The 19,985-nt window shown below is 56.3% G+C and overlaps 1 protein-coding gene across 1 annotated transcript; it reads left to right on the top strand.

Moving 5' to 3' along the window:
* The first annotated feature begins 1,367 nt into the window (after positions 1 to 1,367).
* On the top strand, positions 1,368 to 19,299 carry Ngfr (nerve growth factor receptor). The gene is made up of 6 exons (XM_055619461.1): positions 1,368 to 1,570; positions 7,784 to 7,925; positions 11,151 to 11,510; positions 14,812 to 15,064; positions 16,300 to 16,460; positions 17,100 to 19,299. The coding sequence occupies exons 1-6, from the start codon at positions 1,511 to 1,513 to the stop codon at positions 17,399 to 17,401; spliced, it is 1,278 nt and encodes a 425-aa protein (XP_055475436.1). The 5' UTR covers positions 1,368 to 1,510; the 3' UTR covers positions 17,402 to 19,299.
* Positions 19,300 to 19,985: the final 686 nt, after the last annotated feature.

The raw sequence follows: 19,985 nt of genomic DNA, 5'->3' as shown, positions 1-19,985 counted from the left end.
GGAGCAGGCCTTCTTTGTAAGTGCTCATGGTCTGTCCCTCGTTTCCATTATTTGGGACCACATTTTGGAAGAGGGAACGGAGCCCAGACATAGCTAACATCTGGTGCTGGCACAGTCTTTGCAGCTTTGTCCCCACACTGCTGTACATCAAAGCCTTGGCTGCCTGGGAACCAAAAAAAGGAGTGGGGTGGTGTTTCTCCTCGAAGGCTGGCTGCACACTCCCTGGTGTACAGGTGTTTTGATACGCCAAGTTTCTAGAACATGGCAAGCATGGTCCTCAGAAGGCGCACACAGGACATGGATGAGTCTGTGAAAGTTGAGTCTGTTCAACAGCTTCCCCCTGGATCCTCTCAACAGAGCATTAGGGAACACCTAATGTACCAGGCCCACAGAGGAGACACTACTGTCCCTGCCTGAAGGAAGCAGAGAAGCTCATTTAATCGCGTCTGGGAGTGGTTCGCATACTCGTGAGTTTGTGCGCACTCGAGGGCTTGGGTAAGTACAACTGTGAATGTGTAGGGCTGTGTGTGTGTGTGTGTGTGTGTGAGATCATGTGTTTGTGGTTGTATGTCTGGCCTGCATTAGGGACCCTTGTAGGGTAAGTGGGTTTGTTTGAACGCCTGAGGAGGGTATGGGCAAACATCAGAGCGTGAGCACACGTACATACAGGTATGCTTTAGAGTGTGTGTATTCCTAGGTTTTATGTTCTCCCCCTCCCCCCGCCCCGCGAGACTCCTTCAAGCTTATGAAACGCTGGAGACGCGATGTTTTGCTTGGCAAGTGTGATGTCCTGGGTTCTATCCCGTGTGTGTGTGTGTGTGTGTGTGTGTGTGTGTGTGTGTGTGTGAGAGAGAGAGAGAGAGAGAGAGAGAGAGAGAGAGATCCCAAATTATGATATTAGGATAGATTCCACCTTGAATGTCCCCAAGAAACACCTCTCCGAAGCAGCAGGGGGACAGGACGGCATAGGGTGTCTATCTCAGCGCCCTCATTCTCAGAACAAGGGTCGGGGCAGGGAACTAGAAACCAACCCAGAGGCCGAGGAGGATGCTTAAGACAGGGCACCCCGAGGCAGGCCTTATCAGCGGGAGGGCAACGGCCCCCCGCCGGATCCGCAGCATCCGCGGCCGATGCTCGCTCGGCGGCGCACCCCGGCTACGTCTCCGCGGGACAGCCCGGCGAGGGGCCCGCGGGCGCGTCTCCCTCGGCTGCTCCGGACTCCCCACCCCGAGGCGGCCGGGCGGGCGCGGTTCCGGAGGGGTAGGGGGTGGGGTGGGGGGGAGCTGGGCGGGCCGGGCGGGGAGGAGGCGGGGCCGGCGCGCTGCCTTCACCCTGCCGCTCCCGCCCCGCACGCCGCCAGAGCGAGCCACGGGAGCCTCTCCGCCAGCTCCGGCGGGCAGCGGGCAGCGGGAGCGCGGCGCAGCCCCATCGCCCCGCACGGCAGACCGAGCTGGAAGCCGAGCGCCGTCGCCGGAGGCGGCCGACCGAGGCAGGTGCTGCCCGCGGCGTCATGGACCGGCTGCGTCTGCCGCCGCCGCCGCTGCTGCTGCTGCTGCTGCTGCTTCTGGGGGTAAGTGGGAGCCGGGGGGGATGCCTGTTAACCTTTCCCAAGAGCCGAACCCCCCACCCCACCCCCGAGGGGAGCCGGGTGCCGCCACCCAGGAAGCAGAATGGGACGTCAGGACCCCAGAGGCTGGACCGGCTGGCGGAGGAGCCGCGGCGCCGTGACCCCCCGGGATGCGCCCAGCTCCCTGCGCTTGGAGAGCGCAGAGGCGACCCAGCCAGTCCCAGCAGAGAGCCGCGGACCGGACTGTGGTACCGCGGTTGCTGCTGGTCCTTGGGTACCCGCGGTGTAGGGGATCGCGGGAGGGGTCTCCCCGGAGGAGGAGGTCTGGGAATCACGACCGTCTGGGTTCTTTGGACGGCGGCGTGTGGGTCCTGGGATCCCGGAGGGGGACTTTTTCCCTTCAGCATCTGAGTCCCCGGGGAGTTGTAGGACAGAATCGGGGCGAGAGGAGGTGGGGATGAGAGCGGCTCTAGAGAGCTGAGGGGCTCGAGCCGGAACAATGGGGGAGGCGGCTGGAGGGGCTGGAGGCAGAGGGGACCCGGCGTGGACAATGGGGACCGGCCAGACAATAGGGGGGAGGGGCGTCGAAAGGAGCGATTCGGGAGTGGCAGAGAGGCGGACGGACGGGGCTAGGAGTGGGCTTTGAGGGTGGCAGAGAAGAGACAGCCACAGAAGACGCAGGGACATGGAAAGAGGATGCTAAAGTGCTCGGGGCCGCGCTTGTCCACTCGGGGACGGCGGGGCGAGGGCGGTCGGACCACAGACATTGCCCGCGTGGGTTCCAGCGCTCTTTCCCGGGGCCTCGCCCAGTCCGGGAATTGGCGTCCGGGCATCCCAAGCAGGGTAGGGAGCACCCACCTCACCGGGGCAGACCAGCTCCCGGGGTGGTCCCTCGCCAAGCCTCTCGCACGGTTTGGAGCTACGCCGCGGACCCGGAGAGGCCGAGCTGGCATCCCCCTGCCTCGGGGTCTCGGGATGCAGAGCGCCGGGACGCTCCAGGCGGTGACGGACCGTTCTGGGAGCGCGCAGCTCGGGAGATGCGCCAACCCCAGGCGGCCCGCAGGGGGCACTGCGCGGCGCGGGATGGCTGTGGGGAGCTGCGTGCGAGCCCGGGGCTGCGCGCTGCGCCCAAGTTAAGCTGCGCCCCCGGCCCCGCGCCCTCCGCGCTCCTTCCGGGCCAGGACTTAAACGGGATCAGCCACCCCGCCCACACCTGGCCGGGCTCTCGGGGGAAAGTCCATGGAGCTTTCTCAGACGAGCCGGGGGCCGCTGGGATGCCTGGGATGCCGTCGGCTCCGGCTAAGGTCGTCAGATCCTGCTTCTAAGAACCTGAGTGCTCTGGGTTATTTCTGGCCAGATCTCGAGGGAGGCTGGCGATGAAAGTGGCGTCCTCGCTCTTTCCTCCACCTTTATTTATTTTTTTATTTTTTCCTTCATCCGAGAGCTGTGCCCCCCAAACCTCCATCTTACCGATAAGGAGGTTTCTGAGTTTATACAAGTCGGCCGAGCAAGCACGTGGGGCCGGAGCCCTGTGGCTAGCTGGGATGGCTCCCTGCTCTCTCTGCTCAAGGCTGCAGCTGGGGTGGGGGGTGGGTTGAGCCGGTCAACTTTGTTTCCCGGCGGGGATGCGGGGAACACGGTCCCGAGAGATAGGCAGGAGGTGCGGGTGGAGGGCTTCGCGCTCCGGGCTCATCCCCGAAGCTCAAACCTGGTTCCCGGGAGCTGTCAGTCCCTGAAGCCTCCCTGGGGACTTGGGAGTGACGGCGAGGGTGTTTGCGGGCCAGCGCCTCCGGTTAGGGATGCTTCTTGGTCCCGCGTAAGGGTGGGCTTGGCGAAGAGGAACTGTGGGGGCTGTGCGCTTCCGATCCCGGAGGGGTGAGGGTGTGGCCTCCGGACCCGGGCAGGAGGATGTCCCTGAGTTCATAAAAGGCACGCAAGGGCGCTGAGACCTCAGCAAGTTGGTTGGGGCCCAGAACCTTCGGACCCGATCCCCTGCAGCCTCTGCCTTCCACCACCGCCCCCTCAGGCCGTTCGGTGTGAGCCGCTCCCGGGTTCCGCCGCGGCGGTGCGAGCCTCTTCCTGCGCCGCCGTGAGGGTGCTGAAACCAGAGCACAACCCGGCCAAGTCTGCTGGCGGACCGCGCCGGTAATGGAGGCACTTTGTCATTCAGACGTCTGTAACCGGAGCCGCCGGGCTGCCTAATGCGCCTAATAGGGATGCGGTAGCGCAGGCAGCAAATGGGACGCGTGAGCGTCGGGGCTGGCGTGGAGGGTGAGTGGGCGGTGAGGCGGTTCCGGGTGGGGAGAGCCTCCGCCCTACCTGGCCAGCCCAGTCTGGCTCCAGCACCTGGCTTTCTCCCTAGTGGATCAGTTGGAATCAAATTTGGGAAGCGCCTGGTATGTGACCTGCACTGTCTCAGGTGCTTTAACGTGGTATACTCTTTGGGTCCCAGCCGGGTGGGATTATTTTATTTAGGCTTTAGGATTATTCTCATTTTACAGATGAGGAGGCTGACCCCCGGGAAACTTAGGCGGGACCCCGGGCTCCCCCAGTGCGAAAGCAGAGCCGGCCTGTTGGAAGACGGGAGCCGATGCTTTAGCCGTTCCTCCTCCTGCACGGTTCCTTTTCAGCTAGCTTGCCTTCCACTTACAGACCATGAAAGGGGGGTGTGGTCCTGAACGGCCACTGGCTGGGAAGGTTAGACCCCGCCCTGCGCTTCTGAACCGAGCCGCTCCCCTGCTTTTCTTCAAGTCTCTACAGGGCAGCTTGCTAAGGAATTGACACCAGTCTCCTACTGTGGGACCGTGAGTCAGTGCCTTTCCCTGGGTTTGAATCTTATCGAAGGCTCTCCAGATACTGGAACGTCCCCCTACCCCATAGGGCTGCGACCAGGCTCTATTCTCTAAGGAGTCTTCTCGGAAGCTGTTGTGAATGGTCAGGATTGAGCTCGTGGAAGGGTCCATATGGTTGCAAACACTGGCGTGTTTTCTGTTTCGCCCAATTAAAAAGAAAGTCGATTCATCCTAGCACTGGAAGCCAGCCCCACGATGACAAAAATAGATTGTAAACATTTTGAAAAATGGAGAAGTCGTGCTCTCAACTTTGAAATGAATAAATGTAATAGATACAACTATCAGGCAAATGGGTCTGTCATTTTGATAAATTGATCAATTTGGACCGGATTTTGGAGCAATTAGCCTGGACTCTAGTCACACTTTCCTGCTTGGCTGGTGGCTCTCTTTCTCCTCTGTCTTCCCTGGGATCAGCAGCTCACACCCCTAGTAGAAGTCATGCTACTTCTTCAAAAACTACCATTGACTGAACCCCTACTCTACGCCAGACGGATCTGCATACATTATTTCATTCAGTTCTCACAGCGACCCAGCGCAGGAGTCATGCCCAGTGCAGTGTTTTAGAGCGGGGAAACCGAGCTTTAGGAATAGGATGCGCAAAATCACAGACTGCTTTGCAGCCATTCTAGGACTTTATGGCAGAGGGGACATAAACCAAGTGCAAATGTGAATGCTGACTCTGTGGCCTCAACTCTGTATGTAAATCCTGGGAGGACTGGGGAGGACTGGGGAGAGCAGGTTCTTGGCAGAGGGGCTTGCCCAGAACTACTGTATGCCCCACAAGGATCATACAGCCCCTAGCTCCCTGTAACACACTCTCCAACTCTCTGCTGACCATGGTTACGTGAAGCTGTGGCGCGCACCCCAGGTCCACAGAGGGAGCCCACTCTGGGGGAGAGAAAAGAAGAATTCTAAAGTACCCCGCACTCACCCGCTCATTCAGTACAGCGGCTCCAGGCAGCTGCTGCCCTGAGTGATTACCCACTGGTAGGAGACGGAGGCACAGAGAAATTAAAAACCTGTCTGCCACTCTGGCCCTGAGCGATGAGGAACTCAGGTCATCGGAGAAAGTCTAATGCTCAAATGTTTGACTCAGGGTACTGGCCCTCTATGTCAGCTCCTAACTCGGTCATGTCCCATTTTCCCTTCCTTCCTTCCTTCCTTCCTTCCTTCCTTCCTTCCTTCCTTCCTTCCTTCCTTCCTTCCTTTTTCTTTCTCCAACATCCCAATTTCTCTGTGTGTAGTCCTGGCTAGCCTTGAACTGAGGTCCTCCTCTCTTGGCCCCCCTTATACTGGGATCACAGGCATGTGTGCACCTGGCTCCCAGCCAGCTTTTTACCCGGTCCAGTGCCACCATTTTTAAAGATTCCATTAGAACTGACACGTTATGGTTCTGGGAGAAGGACTCTTCCAGTCATATTATGATAGGAGCAAGAAATGACAACTGATACCCTGACAGGAAGAGAAGGGACAGGAAGACTATCAAAAAGCTGATAAAATGACCCAAAAAAAAAATGTGTTCAGCTGGGGTCAAGAACACGAGAGCACTATTGCATTGCAGTCCTGAGTAATCACTGGTGCTAACAGCCCGATGCCCCAGTGATGGAGAAACTTCAGAGGCAGAGGAGGGTGCTGCACCCGGGGAAAGGAGAAATGTAGTGGATGTCAACTGTCCAGTTTTGTCCCTGAGGTCCCATAAGCCATCCAAAGTCAGTGTTCCAGGTTTCTGGGTAACTGAAGGCACATGGTAGTTTCCTGTTCTTAAGTTACATACATATGTACGTTGGCTCCCTACGCTGTGCCAGACAGGGCAGAAGATACCAGGACAACCTCTGTCCATAGCTCCACCCGTCTAATCCAGGAGGGGTGGGGATGATAGGACCACTTCCTCGAGGAAGTGATATTTAAGCAGAGCCCTGAGTGATGAAAGGAAACCAGAACAGCCCCTTCTGAAATCTCAGCTCCTGGGAGAAGCCTGCCTCGGGTGCCTCGGGTGCCTCGGGGCTCCTGGTCTGCAGATGTTACCAGCCAGCACTCATGCCCGCTGCTGGCACCTGGAGGAGATGGTGGTAGCTTTCTGGGCTTCCTCTCTCCCTGCTGGCCTTATGGAGACCACACTGCCCCTAGAACATCAACCAGTGTTTTCCCTCTGCCTCTGTGTTTCATCAAACTCTGGTGAGACCACAGTGTGTGTGTGTGTGTGTGTGTGTGTGTGTGTGTGTCTGTCTTGGCAAAGATCTGTCCAGCATGGAAGCCGTAGAGGAATGCCCAAACAACCTTGTAAAGCTCTCTGGCCTCATGACAAGAGCCCCAAATTGCTCAGCATCAAATGGTTGTGTGCTCGCATAAGGTCTGGAGCCTGCAGAGAAGGCTTTGGAGTTTTATTAGACATTGAGATTGTTCTTTAAGGAACAGCAACAAAGCGAGCCTCCTGCAGCCCCTCCCTCCGGGGACTGTGGTGCTAAGTCGATCCATCCACGAGCAAAGATGCTTTAGTGGCAGGAATCTGATTCCCCTTTCCCCCTGTTTCAGCTCTGTTCCCAGGGGCCACATGGGAGGGGAGGGGAGGGGAGGGGATGCAGGCAGGCTAGTGACCGGAAGTCAATTCTGGAAGGACAGTTGCCGGATGGTGAGAGGAGCCACTGAATACAGGCATCCTCCTTCTCCCTGCCTTGGCTCCGGACCTAACCAACAGCCTTTCCTTTACCCTGGCACCACGTTGTCATCGTATCCATCTGCAGAGAGGTGAAAACTCCAAAGGCAAACCAGGGCAGGCCAGAAATCTTCAGAAGAGTCAAGATTTGAACCCAAGAGCCAGGCCTCTGCCTTCTGCTTTTGGACATAGACAACTCCCTTTGGATACTTAATATGTGGAACGAGATGTGGAGAAGGACCCTGTTTCCCTTTGTTAGGAATAGGCCCTGCCTCTGGGTAATTGCAGCCCTGCAGGTGTGAGGCTTAGCGAGCGGAGTTTGGGCCAGATTTCAGCTCCACTGGCCTCCTTGGCGAGGAGCCCTGTGCAGGCTGTAACCTGTCCAGCCGTTCTGGATGTCGGCCTCAGGCTGCCCTCCCCTGTGGTATATCCTCAGGACTCCGTGAGGGCTGTAACCCCAAGGTGAACTCTGCAGAAGGTTAGCCACCGAGGCTGTGACCTCACACCCCAGCAGCAGTCAAGGGCGAGCTGTCCCCCCTCACCCCCCACAGCCTTCCTTCCTGCCAGCTTTGATCCTCCTAATGCCTCCCGGGTGAGCTCATCCCAGCCCAGGTGGTTCCAATAGAAGGTATTAAGAGGGAGGCGTTTGATCCGTTGGAAGACACCCCCTTTCCTCCTGCCAGGCTGACCCTCTGATCTCCTTCCACCTAGGTGTCCTTCGGAGGTGCCAAGGAGACATGCTCCACGGGCCTGTACACCCACAGTGGAGAATGCTGCAAAGCCTGCAACTTGGGTGAAGGTGTGGCCCAGCCTTGCGGAGCCAACCAGACCGTGTGTGAACCCTGCCTGGACAGTGAGTGTGGGGTGATGGGGGGGGGAGTTGTGGCGTGCACAGAGCGGAACTTGTAAGTGTTCTTCCGCCTCCTGAAAGGTCCCCTTGCCAACCTCTGTATGCTCACCAGAAGTGAGTGGGAGATAATGTAAGAGGGAGAGATACTGAATAGATGAGGGAGTGTACAGAAGGAGGAGGGGGACCTGGTGGGGGATCCCCAGAGGGGAGGGGGTCCTCCTTCCCAGCCCCAAGCAGAGAAGCTGCTGATAGGAGCGTGTAGCCAGGCAGGGAGAAGAAGCTGATGCTCAGGCCGGCTAAAAATACCTTCTGCTGCTGCAAGATCAATGGTTGCAACCTCCCCTCTGTGGCTTTTGGGGGAAGGGGAGGAGGATCAAATCCTGGCTGCCCTGGAAACTGACCTTGGGGGATCCTGGGAGGTTGTGGCTGTCCCTCCTCCAGGCCACTGTGCTGTAGCTTTCTGATGCCAGGAAGGACAGGGGCTGGAACACAAGGATGTCCTTACTATGGGATGACATGGGGTGGGAACAGGAGAGGGGAGCTAGCTGGCATTTCCTTCAGAAGTAAGAAGGCCCATCAGGAGTGGTGGGAAAGGGGGACAGAAGGATGACACCTCTGTTCTCATCCTCACCTGTGCTTTCTGGGACCAGGGTCTGCTAGATACCTCAGGGCTCTGCTGCTGCCTCAGGCCCCAAAGCAGAGATGTCTCCCCTGTCTGCTGACAGTAAGATCCTGCATCTGCCAGACATTCAGTTCCCACTAGGAGGGCTGCTGGGTCAGAATACAGAGCCAGGAACTCTTAGCCTACCAGCCAACCTGCTCTTATCTCTGTATGCCCCCTCCCAAGCCTGTCCAACTTTCAGACATCACCACTCCTTAGTGTCCTCAAACACAAGTTTTTCTCTGTGCTTGTGACTTCTGTCCCCCTGTCCCCAGCAATGGGGCACCGGGGCTGGATAGGAAGGCTCTGCCCCCTTGGAAGATGGCACCTGATCTGCCTTGGCTTCACAGACTATCCCAAAGCCAAGTCACATCAGCCACCAAAGGCTGCCTCCTATTGCCAGGGCATTGATGCCCTAGGCCGCGCCCCGTGTCTCTCTCCTAGGCACCCTTCTTCAGCAGCTGGTGGGTCAGGAGCTCGGAGGAAGGCCATGTTAGGAATTAGGAAAGAAAAGAGGAAACGCAACAGGAACCAAGGGCATCTCAGAGGGCGCTCAAGCACCCTCTCCAATTCCCTACTCCTTCCTTCCCCTGGGCACCCCCCCCCCATTCCCCCTGCCACACTCCCCTCCAGCTGTGTTAACAGGCTGCTTTTACAAGCCTACTTTTATGGGCTGGAGACCCCAGCGGACTTTCCCTCCACCCTCAAAAAAACAAAACAAAACAAAAAAAAACCATTTCCACTAGGAAGCCCATTAAGCTGCTGCCTTTATGCTCTGCCAAAAAAGACCACAGTTTTCACACCATCCAAAACCTACTCCCAGAAGCCTTCCGGCTAATTTCTGTTTGTTTGTGTTTTTTTTCCCCCAGGAGTGGGCTTGCTCTTTCCGTCCAGCGTGACTAGTCCCCACCCCACCCCCACATAGCACCCTCTCAAATGGAGAGATCAGATGTCCTGCCAAGCGCCCTCTGCTGTCTGTATGTCAGCCACCAAAGATCACTGTTACTGTTCAGCTACGGGTCCCCTCACCCTCAGTTATTCTCCATCACAACCCTGGGAGGGGTGATATTACTTATTTAGTTAAGGTTTTGTTGTTGATGGTGGTTTATTTGTTCTGGTGTTTGTTTGTGTGTTTGTTGAGGTAGGGTTTCTCTGTGTATAACCCTGGCTATCCTAGATCTGGCTCTGTAGACCAGGCTGATCTCGAACTCAGAGATCTGCCTCCTGGGCGGAGTACAGCAACTAGAGGTGAGTGCCTCCACCGCCCTGCTGTTTGTTTAGTTTTGAGACAGGTTCTCTCTCAGTGTAGCCCGGGCTAGCCTCAGAGTCACTGTGTGAAGCAGGCTGGCCTTGAATCCACCATCCTCCTGTGCAACACCATACCTGGCTATTATTTCCTATTTCACAGAGAAAGGGATGTGAGACATTAAATCAGAGAGCTAGTAAGTTATGGAAGTGAGTCTTGAAGCAGGGTCTGGCTGATCCCTAGGAAAAGGAGACAGGGCACCTCTGTAGGAGCCGACTGGAAATGGAAATGTTACCCAGGCTTCCCTCCCCTTCTGTTTTGTCTCTCCTGTCCCCACCCTACCCTTTGCACCTCTTTCTGGTCATTGTCCTTCGCCTCATGGTGGACCCGCACTTCCCAGAATGCGATCCCTGATGCCTTTAGGTGATCAGCTTGGAAACTGCCCCTTTTCTACTGAGAGGGCCGGGGGAACTGTACGTACAAGTTCTTCTTGCTTTCTAGCTTCTGTCTTTCTTGCTGTACTGGGACTGTCTTGCTTGGAGCATGGCCCTGCTCTTATGAGCCACGCATGCCCTTGGCCAGGCCCTATGGTAAAGTGCCAGTGGTTGGAAATGTTACTGTCACTCCCATTTCAACCCTACCTGAGAGCCACCCTCCCCCACCCCATGGGACAGGGCTGGAAGGACAGCTCAGGCAGAGGCTCTTGGGTGCACAGCCCACCTCTGGCCATTGTGGAAGGTTGGATGGGAACCATTCACATTAGTCTGTCTGTCTTTTCTTTCTTTTCTTTTCTTTTCTTTCTTTCCTTTCCTCCCTCCCTCCCTCCCTTCTTTCTTTTTCTTTCCAAATCTTTTCCAATTTTTTGAGACAGGGTTTCTCCTTTGTAGCCCTGGCTGCCCCGGAACTCACTCTGTAGACCAGGCTGACCTTGAACTCGCAGAGATCCCATTGCCTCTGCCTCCTGTTAAGTGCTGGGATTAAAGGCACACACCACCATCTTCAGGCTTACATTTTTCTTTAGCCAAGCTGGGAACTAGGGCGTAGGTCTGGGAACTCCCTGAGGTTTGCCTAGTAGTATCTACCTGAACGGCTGGGACCTCGCAGGGCCTCAGGGACAGCTCTTGTGGGGCCTGAGAATGGGTCTCCTTCCCAGTCAGTTGCCGATGGAGCTTTCACAGTGAGGGACTCCAGAAAAGAGAGCGAGAGAAGGTGAAGCGGATGCTGAGCAATAGCCTTAGCTGGGGACGGGGATGGAGAGACTCCAACACTGTGACAAAGTCCTGAGGCTGATGCTAGCCTGTCCGTGTGCCGTTGTCCTCAGGTGTGACGTTCTCCGACGTGGTGAGCGCCACGGAGCCGTGCAAGCCCTGCACGGAGTGCCTGGGCCTGCAGAGCATGTCGGCTCCCTGCGTGGAGGCGGATGACGCCGTGTGCCGCTGCGCCTACGGCTACTACCAGGACGAGGAGACTGGCCGCTGCGAGGCCTGTAGCGTGTGCGAGGTGGGCTCGGGACTCGTGTTCTCCTGCCAGGACAAACAGAACACAGTGTGTGAGGAGTGCCCAGAGGGCACCTACTCAGACGAAGCCAACCACGTGGACCCGTGCCTGCCCTGCACGGTGTGCGAGGACACCGAGCGCCAGCTACGCGAATGCACGCCCTGGGCTGACGCCGAATGTGAGGGTGAGCGTGCTTCCGGGCAGGGAGCAGGGCCGCGTTGGGGTGCAGCGCCACGAAGAAGGGAGCCCTCTAGGGGTCGTAAGGGCCCAGGCTAGCCTTCATCCCGCAAGCATCCTTCTTGATGTAGCTAAAGGCACTGAGGTGGTGAGTTCAGATTCTGCCTCGACCGCCAAACCTTCCCCACTAGTTCCTTCTTTGGACCGACACTGGGAAGGTGGGTCGGGCTTGCCAGTTCACTGGAAGAAGTCTTCCAGACTCCTTTCCCAGTGATTATAGGGGTGGCTAACAGCACCCGGAAGGAGCCATAGATGCTAGAGCCTGAAGCAGGCATCCTTCCCGCCTGAGGCAGGTTTTCCAAACTGGAGTGGAGCTGGGGACTCACACGAGTGAGAACCCTTCAGCCAGGAGGCCAGATGCTGGTGGTGATGATGGCGGCAGCAACCCAAATCAAATTAGCCCGGAGCGACGGCAGGGGGATCACTCCTGTCTCTGGATCTAAGTGTTTGATGGCCACAGGGCCACCATAGGGTTGTTGGAGTAGGTGACACGTTCCCCCCGTGGCGTCTGGGGGAGAGGTGGACACGTTGTGACAGTTGAATGAGATGGAGTTGGCTGCAGAAAATGGCCAGGGGATGAAGGAAGAGGTTCTGTGGAACAAGAGGCGTGATAGGCCTGGGCTTGGGGAGGGGCAGGATAGAGCAGGGTCTGCTCAGAGGCCTCTTTTCTCCTGAGGGCTGTAGGCAAGATAAGGCTGTGGGCCTGCCTTATCCGGACAGCTCACCTGAAAGGGACAGGAGGATTCTGGGACAGGAGGAGGCACCTGGGAGCCAGGCCCCAGCCGCCATGATCACTGTTTCGTAGTGTTCGTCTCTGAGGGAATGGGGAATTTGGTGTTGCTTCTCCATTCTGTCCAAGCCCATGGACCTGATTTTTCTTCACCCTCACACTGAGTGCCACCTTCAGGAATTCCCTAGTCTTCCTGGGAGAGGGACCGCCTTTGACACTGGTCCCTGGAGGGAGAAGGCAGCCCCAGCTTCAGAGATTCTGCCTTCTATCAGCCTCGAGTTGAATAGAAGATACAGAACCCCTGTCCCGACAACCAGCTAGGGCCTCTCCCTTACCAGTGCTTGCTCTAGCAGCAGAGGAGAGAAGGCTGGCAAGCTGCACTGAGGCCCTGAGTATGTTTGCGATGTTCTCTGCTGAATATGTGGTGAGGGTTGGGGGCATAGGCCCCAGGGTGGAGAGTTTCATGGACCAAGACAGGCAAATGGCCTCGGAAGCTAGGCTGAGCAGGGGGAGAGCTTCAGAAGCAGCCAGGCAGCAGGCGAGTGCTTGGCACAGTTCTGTGGACAAGTCTGGATCAGCCAGTGGGGCACAAGGTCAGGGGTGTGATTAGAGCAAAGGGGGAACCAGGTAGGTGAAAGGGCAGACCCTGTGGTTTAGGGAATTATTTCTCCCGATGCCAGCCTATTTTCCCAGCCATCCTGGCAGAAGACATTTATCCTATATTGTTCTCTTTCTGCTCCAAGCTCGGAAGGGTTAACTGTTGGCTGGCCCCGAGGCCAAGCATCCCTTTCAGGAAGTGGAATTTGATTCTTGGGTTGGCAGCCCCACTCTTGTCCAGTGTAGCATACTTGCCTGCATATACATTTCAGGGCGTCAACATGGTGACTCACCCAGCCTTGGGGCAGGCGCCTGGCCTCCTTGCCGTATTGAAGTTTCGGAGGGGGTCACCTGCTCCCTCTTCCTCCTGATAGCTCCCATTCCGGAAATGGCTGTCAGGACCTGCCAAGGGCTTAGCGGGTTGGAATGCTGGGGGACAGGGCCACATCTGGATCTCGTCTCCACCCCCATCAGAGAGGGCTGGAGGGGCTGAGGGAAGGCGCCCCGACACTCGACACTGTCTTCGGCACTTCTCTGAGGCTCCTTCATTTCTGCAGCCCTCACCCACCCACATCAGCCTCGGGGTCAGGGCTGTCAGTCTAAACTGACTTATATATCTGTAGCCCCAGGACTAAGGTTGCACCTTCAACCTTTCCCGTTAGAAGAAGGTCCTCTAGGATCCAAAACCCAGGCAGGACTGCCTCTTCCACTTCCCTGCCCAGTACTGGGATGGGGGAGGGGTGAGACTGGGCAGCAGATGGCAACCTTCTCCCCACTGCCAGCCAGATGGATTCCAGACCCACATCTGGGGGCCTTACCCCTCAGAAGGTGCTGAAAATGGGGCCTTTGAAGCATCTCTGTCTCGAGTTGGGGAGGCCCAGAGGGCTAGTGGGCAGCTTCAGCTCCAGCTTGGGTGGGCACAACGTAGACTGGGCAGGGCAGAGCTGGGTAGCAAGATGTCCTTCCCTTAACCTCAGTAGCATGCCCTGTCTGCTTTCCCTCCCTGCCTCAAGCGTGGGAAGTGAGAATGGATGGGACAGGTTGCTTTGCCCAGACAAGTACCCCCCAGGCCATCATCCAGAGCCCACAACCTCTAGCACTGCCTCTGGCTGGGTGGCAGAATGGAAAATCCCACCCACTAGTGCCAGGAGGGGCTGGAGCCTCTGCCAGGAAGGCTGGCGTTGCCCGAATGGCATGGGCCCTCCTAGATGGGTGGCCAAGCACAGAACTGCTCCTTCTGAGGCAGTAGGCATACTTACTTCGTAGACCCTCCCTCCACCAGCCGTCTGCTTCCTGCTAACAAGGGTGCCAGCTGTCTGACCGAGCTTTCACTAGGTTCCAGGGCTAGGCTGTTTTGGAGGGGGAGGGCATCAGGCAGCACGAGAAACATTCTGGCCTTTGTACAAGAACCGGCTGTTATGCTCTCCACTCCCAGTGCCATGCCAGCCTAGAGCCTGGGGCATCTGAGACAGGACAGCATCTCTGGTCAGACCTAAGTGTCCCATCCTTCCTGAGGGCATGGTCACTAGGCTAGGGAAATTACATTCCTCTAAGCAGTTAAGGTATTGCTGCAGCATCTCTACAGCTCAGGCTTCTTGGGGTGTTTGCCTCACGCCTGGCTAGAATCCTTGGGTTCCACAGCCCAAGCCAAAAAGTTGCTTAGAGACCATTTCTTTTCAGAGAGCCCATCCTCTGGATGGGGAAATCGAGGTCCCATACTGATATAAGTCCCCTGTCATGCAGCCCTCACTCTTCTTCACTAACCTGACTTATGTGCACAGTCCCAGCTCCCAACCCCCCATGCCTGACCCCATGTGCCTGGAACCGGGGGGGAGGGGGGGTTCTTGATGAAGCACTGGAGAGTCAGAGCTAGCGGGAAGGCCTGAGTAGGTCCTAACTCCTGTGGCCCTGTCCCCTCCAGAGATCCCTGGCCGATGGATCACAAGGTCTACACCCCCGGAGGGCTCCGAGAGCACAGCCCCCAGCACCCAGGAGCCCGAGGAGCCTCCAGAGCAAGACCTCGTAGCCAGCACGGTGGCAGATACGGTGACCACTGTGATGGGCAGCTCCCAGCCCGTAGTGACCCGAGGCACCACTGACAACCTCATTCCTGTCTACTGCTCCATCCTGGCTGCTGTGGTTGTGGGCCTGGTGGCCTACATTGCTTTCAAGAGGTAAGAGGGGGACACCCTGAGGTTGGAGGAGACATTTGCTCTGACCTTGACCTGAAAACACACATACCGTTTTAATTCAATCCTAAACTCATCTTCACTCATTATCTCAGGCCCGACTCTTGGGTGTAGCAGGTTGCTGAGGGTGAGAGAGAGAGAGAGAGAGAGAGAGAGAGAGAGAGAAGGATTTCCTTTCCTGTCCTGGCTCTAGCCCTTCCTTCCTCCCAGGCTGCTCCTCATTCCTTAATTCCTGCCACCCCTCAACCCTACTCACCCCATAGTTCCCTGGGCATATGTGTGTCTCTTCTCTTCCCAAGTCACCCTTGCTTTCATGTCACCCTCGAACTCCCATGCTACCCTTGGGCTCCTGTGGTACCCACATCAAGGAATGCAAGGCAGAGACGAACTCGCAGAAGGCATTTTCAACTTTGAATGCGTCCTTTTTTTTTTTTTTTTGTATTTTGTTTTTAAATCATCAAAGTGACACATGCTTTTTAAAAAGCAAATGCAAACAAGACCGAATTCGTTTTATGGTGCTGAACATGCCAGATCTTTGAACACGCCAGGCAAGCTTACTGCCAGTGAGCAATTGCCCCAATCCCAGGACGTCTGAACATCTTCTGAAGCCAAAGGCGAAAGCCTTGTTTTAGCTCCTCAAATCCTACCCGTCTTGTGGGAAATCTCTTTGGGATAACACTTTTCCAGCTGTTTATAGAGCACTTTTCTTTATATAAACACTCACACTCATGAATTTTTTATAATTATATGTAGACACGAAGAGCTTTTCCATTCACCTTCTACAATGTACTGTGCTTTTTCCTTAGTCCCCGCCCCCCTCCCCCAGGAGAGCTATCCTCAGAGCACAGATGATCTGATCATTTACAGCCTCTCCTTCAACAACATGCCTGAACTGTAATTCAGTTACAGTCCTCTCTTGATGGACATTTGGTTTGTTTTCGGGGTTTTTGCTGTTGTTGTTGTTGCTTATAATTGTCAAGAAATTTTCTCTCTCTCTCTCTCTCTGTATGTGTGTGTGCATGCATATTTGAGTGCACAGAAATGAGCACCCTATCTCTTCCCAGCCTTTCTGGTAAGAGCATCATATAAGGAAATAAGTAAAGCCCTTAGACACTCTGGAGGGCACTTGCCATGCCCCTGGCCTCAACCATCAACCCAGTGACGTTGGCTGCCCTGATACCATCCTCACCCCATGACCCTGGGCTGTCTCTGGCTTCCAGGTGGAACAGCTGCAAGCAAAACAAACAAGGAGCCAACAGCCGGCCAGTGAACCAGACACCCCCGCCGGAGGGAGAGAAACTACACAGCGACAGCGGCATCTCCGTGGACAGCCAGAGCCTGCACGACCAGCAGACCCACACACAGACGGCCTCAGGCCAGGGTGAGTGGAAAGGCGAAAGACTGGGCTTCCGATCAGGCTACAGGAGGGCCTGGCTGGGTTGCAGGGTAGGAGAGGCTGAGCTGGGGGCTGGGGGCGGGGGTGGGTGGGTGGGGGGTGGGGCACGGGACATGGGAAAGGGGCCCTTTCCCCCTGGGATGACTTGGGAAATGCAGGCTTTTACAAGTTGGAGCATCAGACTCATCAGGCTAATTGCCCCCCCTGGGGGTTGATTACCGCCCAAAGTAGCTGCAATTAGCCCCCTGCCCTGGACTTCGAGGGAACAAGTGGTTAAGTGTGTACCCTCATTAGTGGCCCACAGCCAGGCTTTAGGACACTTGCTGCAGTTGTCTGGAGCTGAAGTGCCCTGTTCCCTCCCCTCGGCCTTGATGACTGTTGGGGGGAGGGGACGCTAGCGGAAAGGATGATGCCGGAGCTGAGGGTGAGGAAGGGACAGTGAGTCAGCAGGACCCAGGTCCCTCCCGCCCAGGCCCCTTCTAGGACCCCACTTTGGTCATCCCTCTGCCTCTAACTCTAGATCTTGGAGGAGTGTGCCTTGGGCCTCCTGGGGTCTTACCCCAAGCCTCTAGGTTAGGAAAGTGAGTTCTGGGTTAGGGACTGACACCCTCTTGCTCTCCACAGCCCTCAAGGGTGATGGCAACCTGTACAGCAGCCTGCCCCTGACCAAGCGCGAGGAGGTGGAGAAACTGCTCAATGGCTCCTCGGGGGATACCTGGCGACATCTGGCAGGCGAGCTGGGCTACCAGCCTGAGCATATAGACTCCTTCACCCACGAGGCCTGCCCAGTCCGAGCCCTGCTGGCCAGCTGGGCTGCCCAGGACAGCGCAACGCTCGATGCCCTTTTGGCTGCCCTGCGCCGCATCCAGAGGGCTGACATCGTGGAGAGCCTGTGCAGCGAGTCCACCGCCACCTCCCCAGTGTGAGCTCACAGACCAGAAGTCCCTGTCCAGCCCCCACAGAGCTGACCCCTCCCCTCTCCCCAGGGGTGGCCCAACAGTCAGAGCCGAGCTCCTCTGTGCAGGGCCTCGCTCAGCTCCCCAAACCATAGCTCTGTTGCTGCTCCTGAGGGGGCCCTTGCTTCTGACCATGCTCCCTCTCCAGCAAGAGACAGGACCACCCCAAGCCTGTCTTGCCCCCTTGGCCTCTCAGGCTGTTCCTCCCTTTCCCAACACCTTAGCTGTGTCAGATCTTGGGGGTTTGACACCAGAAAAGGTTAACAGAGGTACCCCAGAGACTCAGGAGGCACTGAAGAACCAGAGCCATGGGCCCCACACTGTGAACTGGAGAACAGGGGGGTATTGTGGTAGGCTAGACCTTCCTTAGCCCCCTCCCTTCTCCCCTCTGGCCAAAGATGAAGAGGATTATAGGCCTATCTGAGCTGAAGGCAGGTTTGGACCCCGGTCCACACTCCCCTGTTACACACAAGACCGTACAGCCCAGAGAGAGGCAGGGCCTGGTCTAGGCCACCCAGCAACGTGGAGATCAAACGTAGGCTAACACTCTCCTTTCTGAATGAGGGCATCAGGTGTGCTTGATGGCAGGGATGGAGTAGCTTTCAGGGAAGCAGCTGGAAGCCAAATCTACTTCACCCTCTACTACTTCCAGGCCCCAGCCCAACTGTTGTGCAGACAAAGTTTTTCCAAGACCTGGTCCCTTGGCCCCTTCTGATGGAGTCGGGCTAAAGGGCTTGGGAAGTGGGCTGCTGCCTTCCTCTGCCTCTGTCAAGCTTATCCACATTTGTGAAGGGATGTATCGGTTAATGCTCTCGTTCTTAGCATAGGCCTGAAGCCAACATTAGCCCCTAGAATCAGCCCTAGGGGTCAGGGACCAAGGACTCCCACCCCACAGTCCTAACACCACACACACACACACACACACACACACACACACACACACACACACGAAAAGATGTCTCGAAATTTTTTTCCATGTCTCTTCTTGGGCTGCTGGGGGTCACTGCCAGAGAAACATCGGAGGGAACCGAGTTGAGTTTGATCGGAGTGGCTTCCTCACCCCCGGGTTTGGCAGGCCAAGGACTGCTGCATCTGAGCTGGAGCCCGTCTTCCAAGGGACGTGGAGGAATGCTCTCACTCCCCCCCACTCCGTGCAGCCAGAAGAGTATAGTAAGGAAGAACAGGCTGGTATGAGAACACGGCAAGAAAACAACCAAAAGAAACAGATGCTGGCCCATGGGCTGTGGCAGGCTTCTCCTAAGTTTCAAGGCCCCTGCAAGGGACTGATTTCCTGAGCACCACCAGGAAGGGGCGTGAGGTCTAGGTGGCGTTTTCACTCCCCTTCTTGGCCTGTTCTGTTTTGCTTGCTGTTGGAATGAGTGGGCCCCCCCTCTATTTAGCATGAAGGAGCCCCAGGCAGGATATGCACAGACTGACCACCGTCCCTCCCCACCCAGGGTCCACCCAACCCTGTACGGAGAACCAGGGGCATTGTACACGGGTGGTATTTTTATGGACCTCAATCTGCATCGAGTGGAGGGACCCCCCCCCCACCTGCTGGCCCCCCTCCCCAGGTACCTGGGGAATGGGACATTCTTTGTGTATTTATTTTTTTTCTCCCCAGAAGTTGGGGAGCGGTGGGGAGCTGCAAATGCAGTTTAGCATGTGTTTGGTTCTGGGCTCTCCCCAGCCTGATTTTGGGTCAAGATGGAACCTTTGGCCCTTCAGCTGGCGATGCTGAGCTCCAGACCCCGTCACTTTCCTGTCACCTTCCCCTTGCTTCCTGTGTAATCATGTCTCGGGCCCTCCCGAAACCTACACGTCGTAAAACATAAGTGATGAACATTAAATAGCAAAAAAGAAAAGAAAAAAAAGAAAAAAAATGGTGCCAAGTGAGTTCTCTGGAAACACCCATGTTTTGTTAGTTGGAATTGAATGTATAGATCAGGGTCCCTCCCTGCGAACTCCCAGCCTTTATAATTTCCAACTTAGTTCCGAATGTCCATTCTTCTGTGAGTTTTGACAAGAATCCAGCAACTTCACATGTGCAGTCAAGACGTGGGTGGGGGAAAAGAATGGGGACTGTTTGCACACAGATCTTAGAGAGGGAAAGTTAAAAAAAAAAAAAAAAAAAAAAAAGAAACAAAAACTGCCTAGCAGGAAGCTGGCCAGCTGTGAACTTGACCAGATGTCAGAAGTGAAACTGACCACAGGGGAGCCAGAGGCTCTCTAGGAGGGCCAGGTCATGACCCCACAGCGCCCAGCCACCCACATGGCCTGTAAGACACACGAGCGCACTTTTACACAAGATCACACAGGATCTTAGTCCAGATGGCCTCGGCAGGAGACTGGCTGGCCTGGCCTAGAGTCAGGAAGGCCCTTCCCTCAAGACTCTGAACAGATCCTAAGCAGAGCTCTTGCCTCCCTGTCCGGGTAGGCTCTGGGACCCCTGTCTCCAGGCTGTGCCCCTTGTGAGGCTGGTGAGGCAAGTAGTCAGAACTGCCCATTCCTTACTGGTCCATTGTTCAGGTCCTGGAGTAGGCGTGGTGTGTAG

Source organism: Psammomys obesus, unplaced genomic scaffold (genome assembly GCF_907164565.1).
Source record: "Psammomys obesus unplaced genomic scaffold, mPsaObe1.curated_primary_1811, whole genome shotgun sequence".
In the NCBI taxonomy this organism is placed as follows: Eukaryota; Metazoa; Chordata; class Mammalia; order Rodentia; family Muridae; genus Psammomys; species Psammomys obesus.
This window is presented reverse-complemented; position numbering and strand designations above follow the sequence as displayed.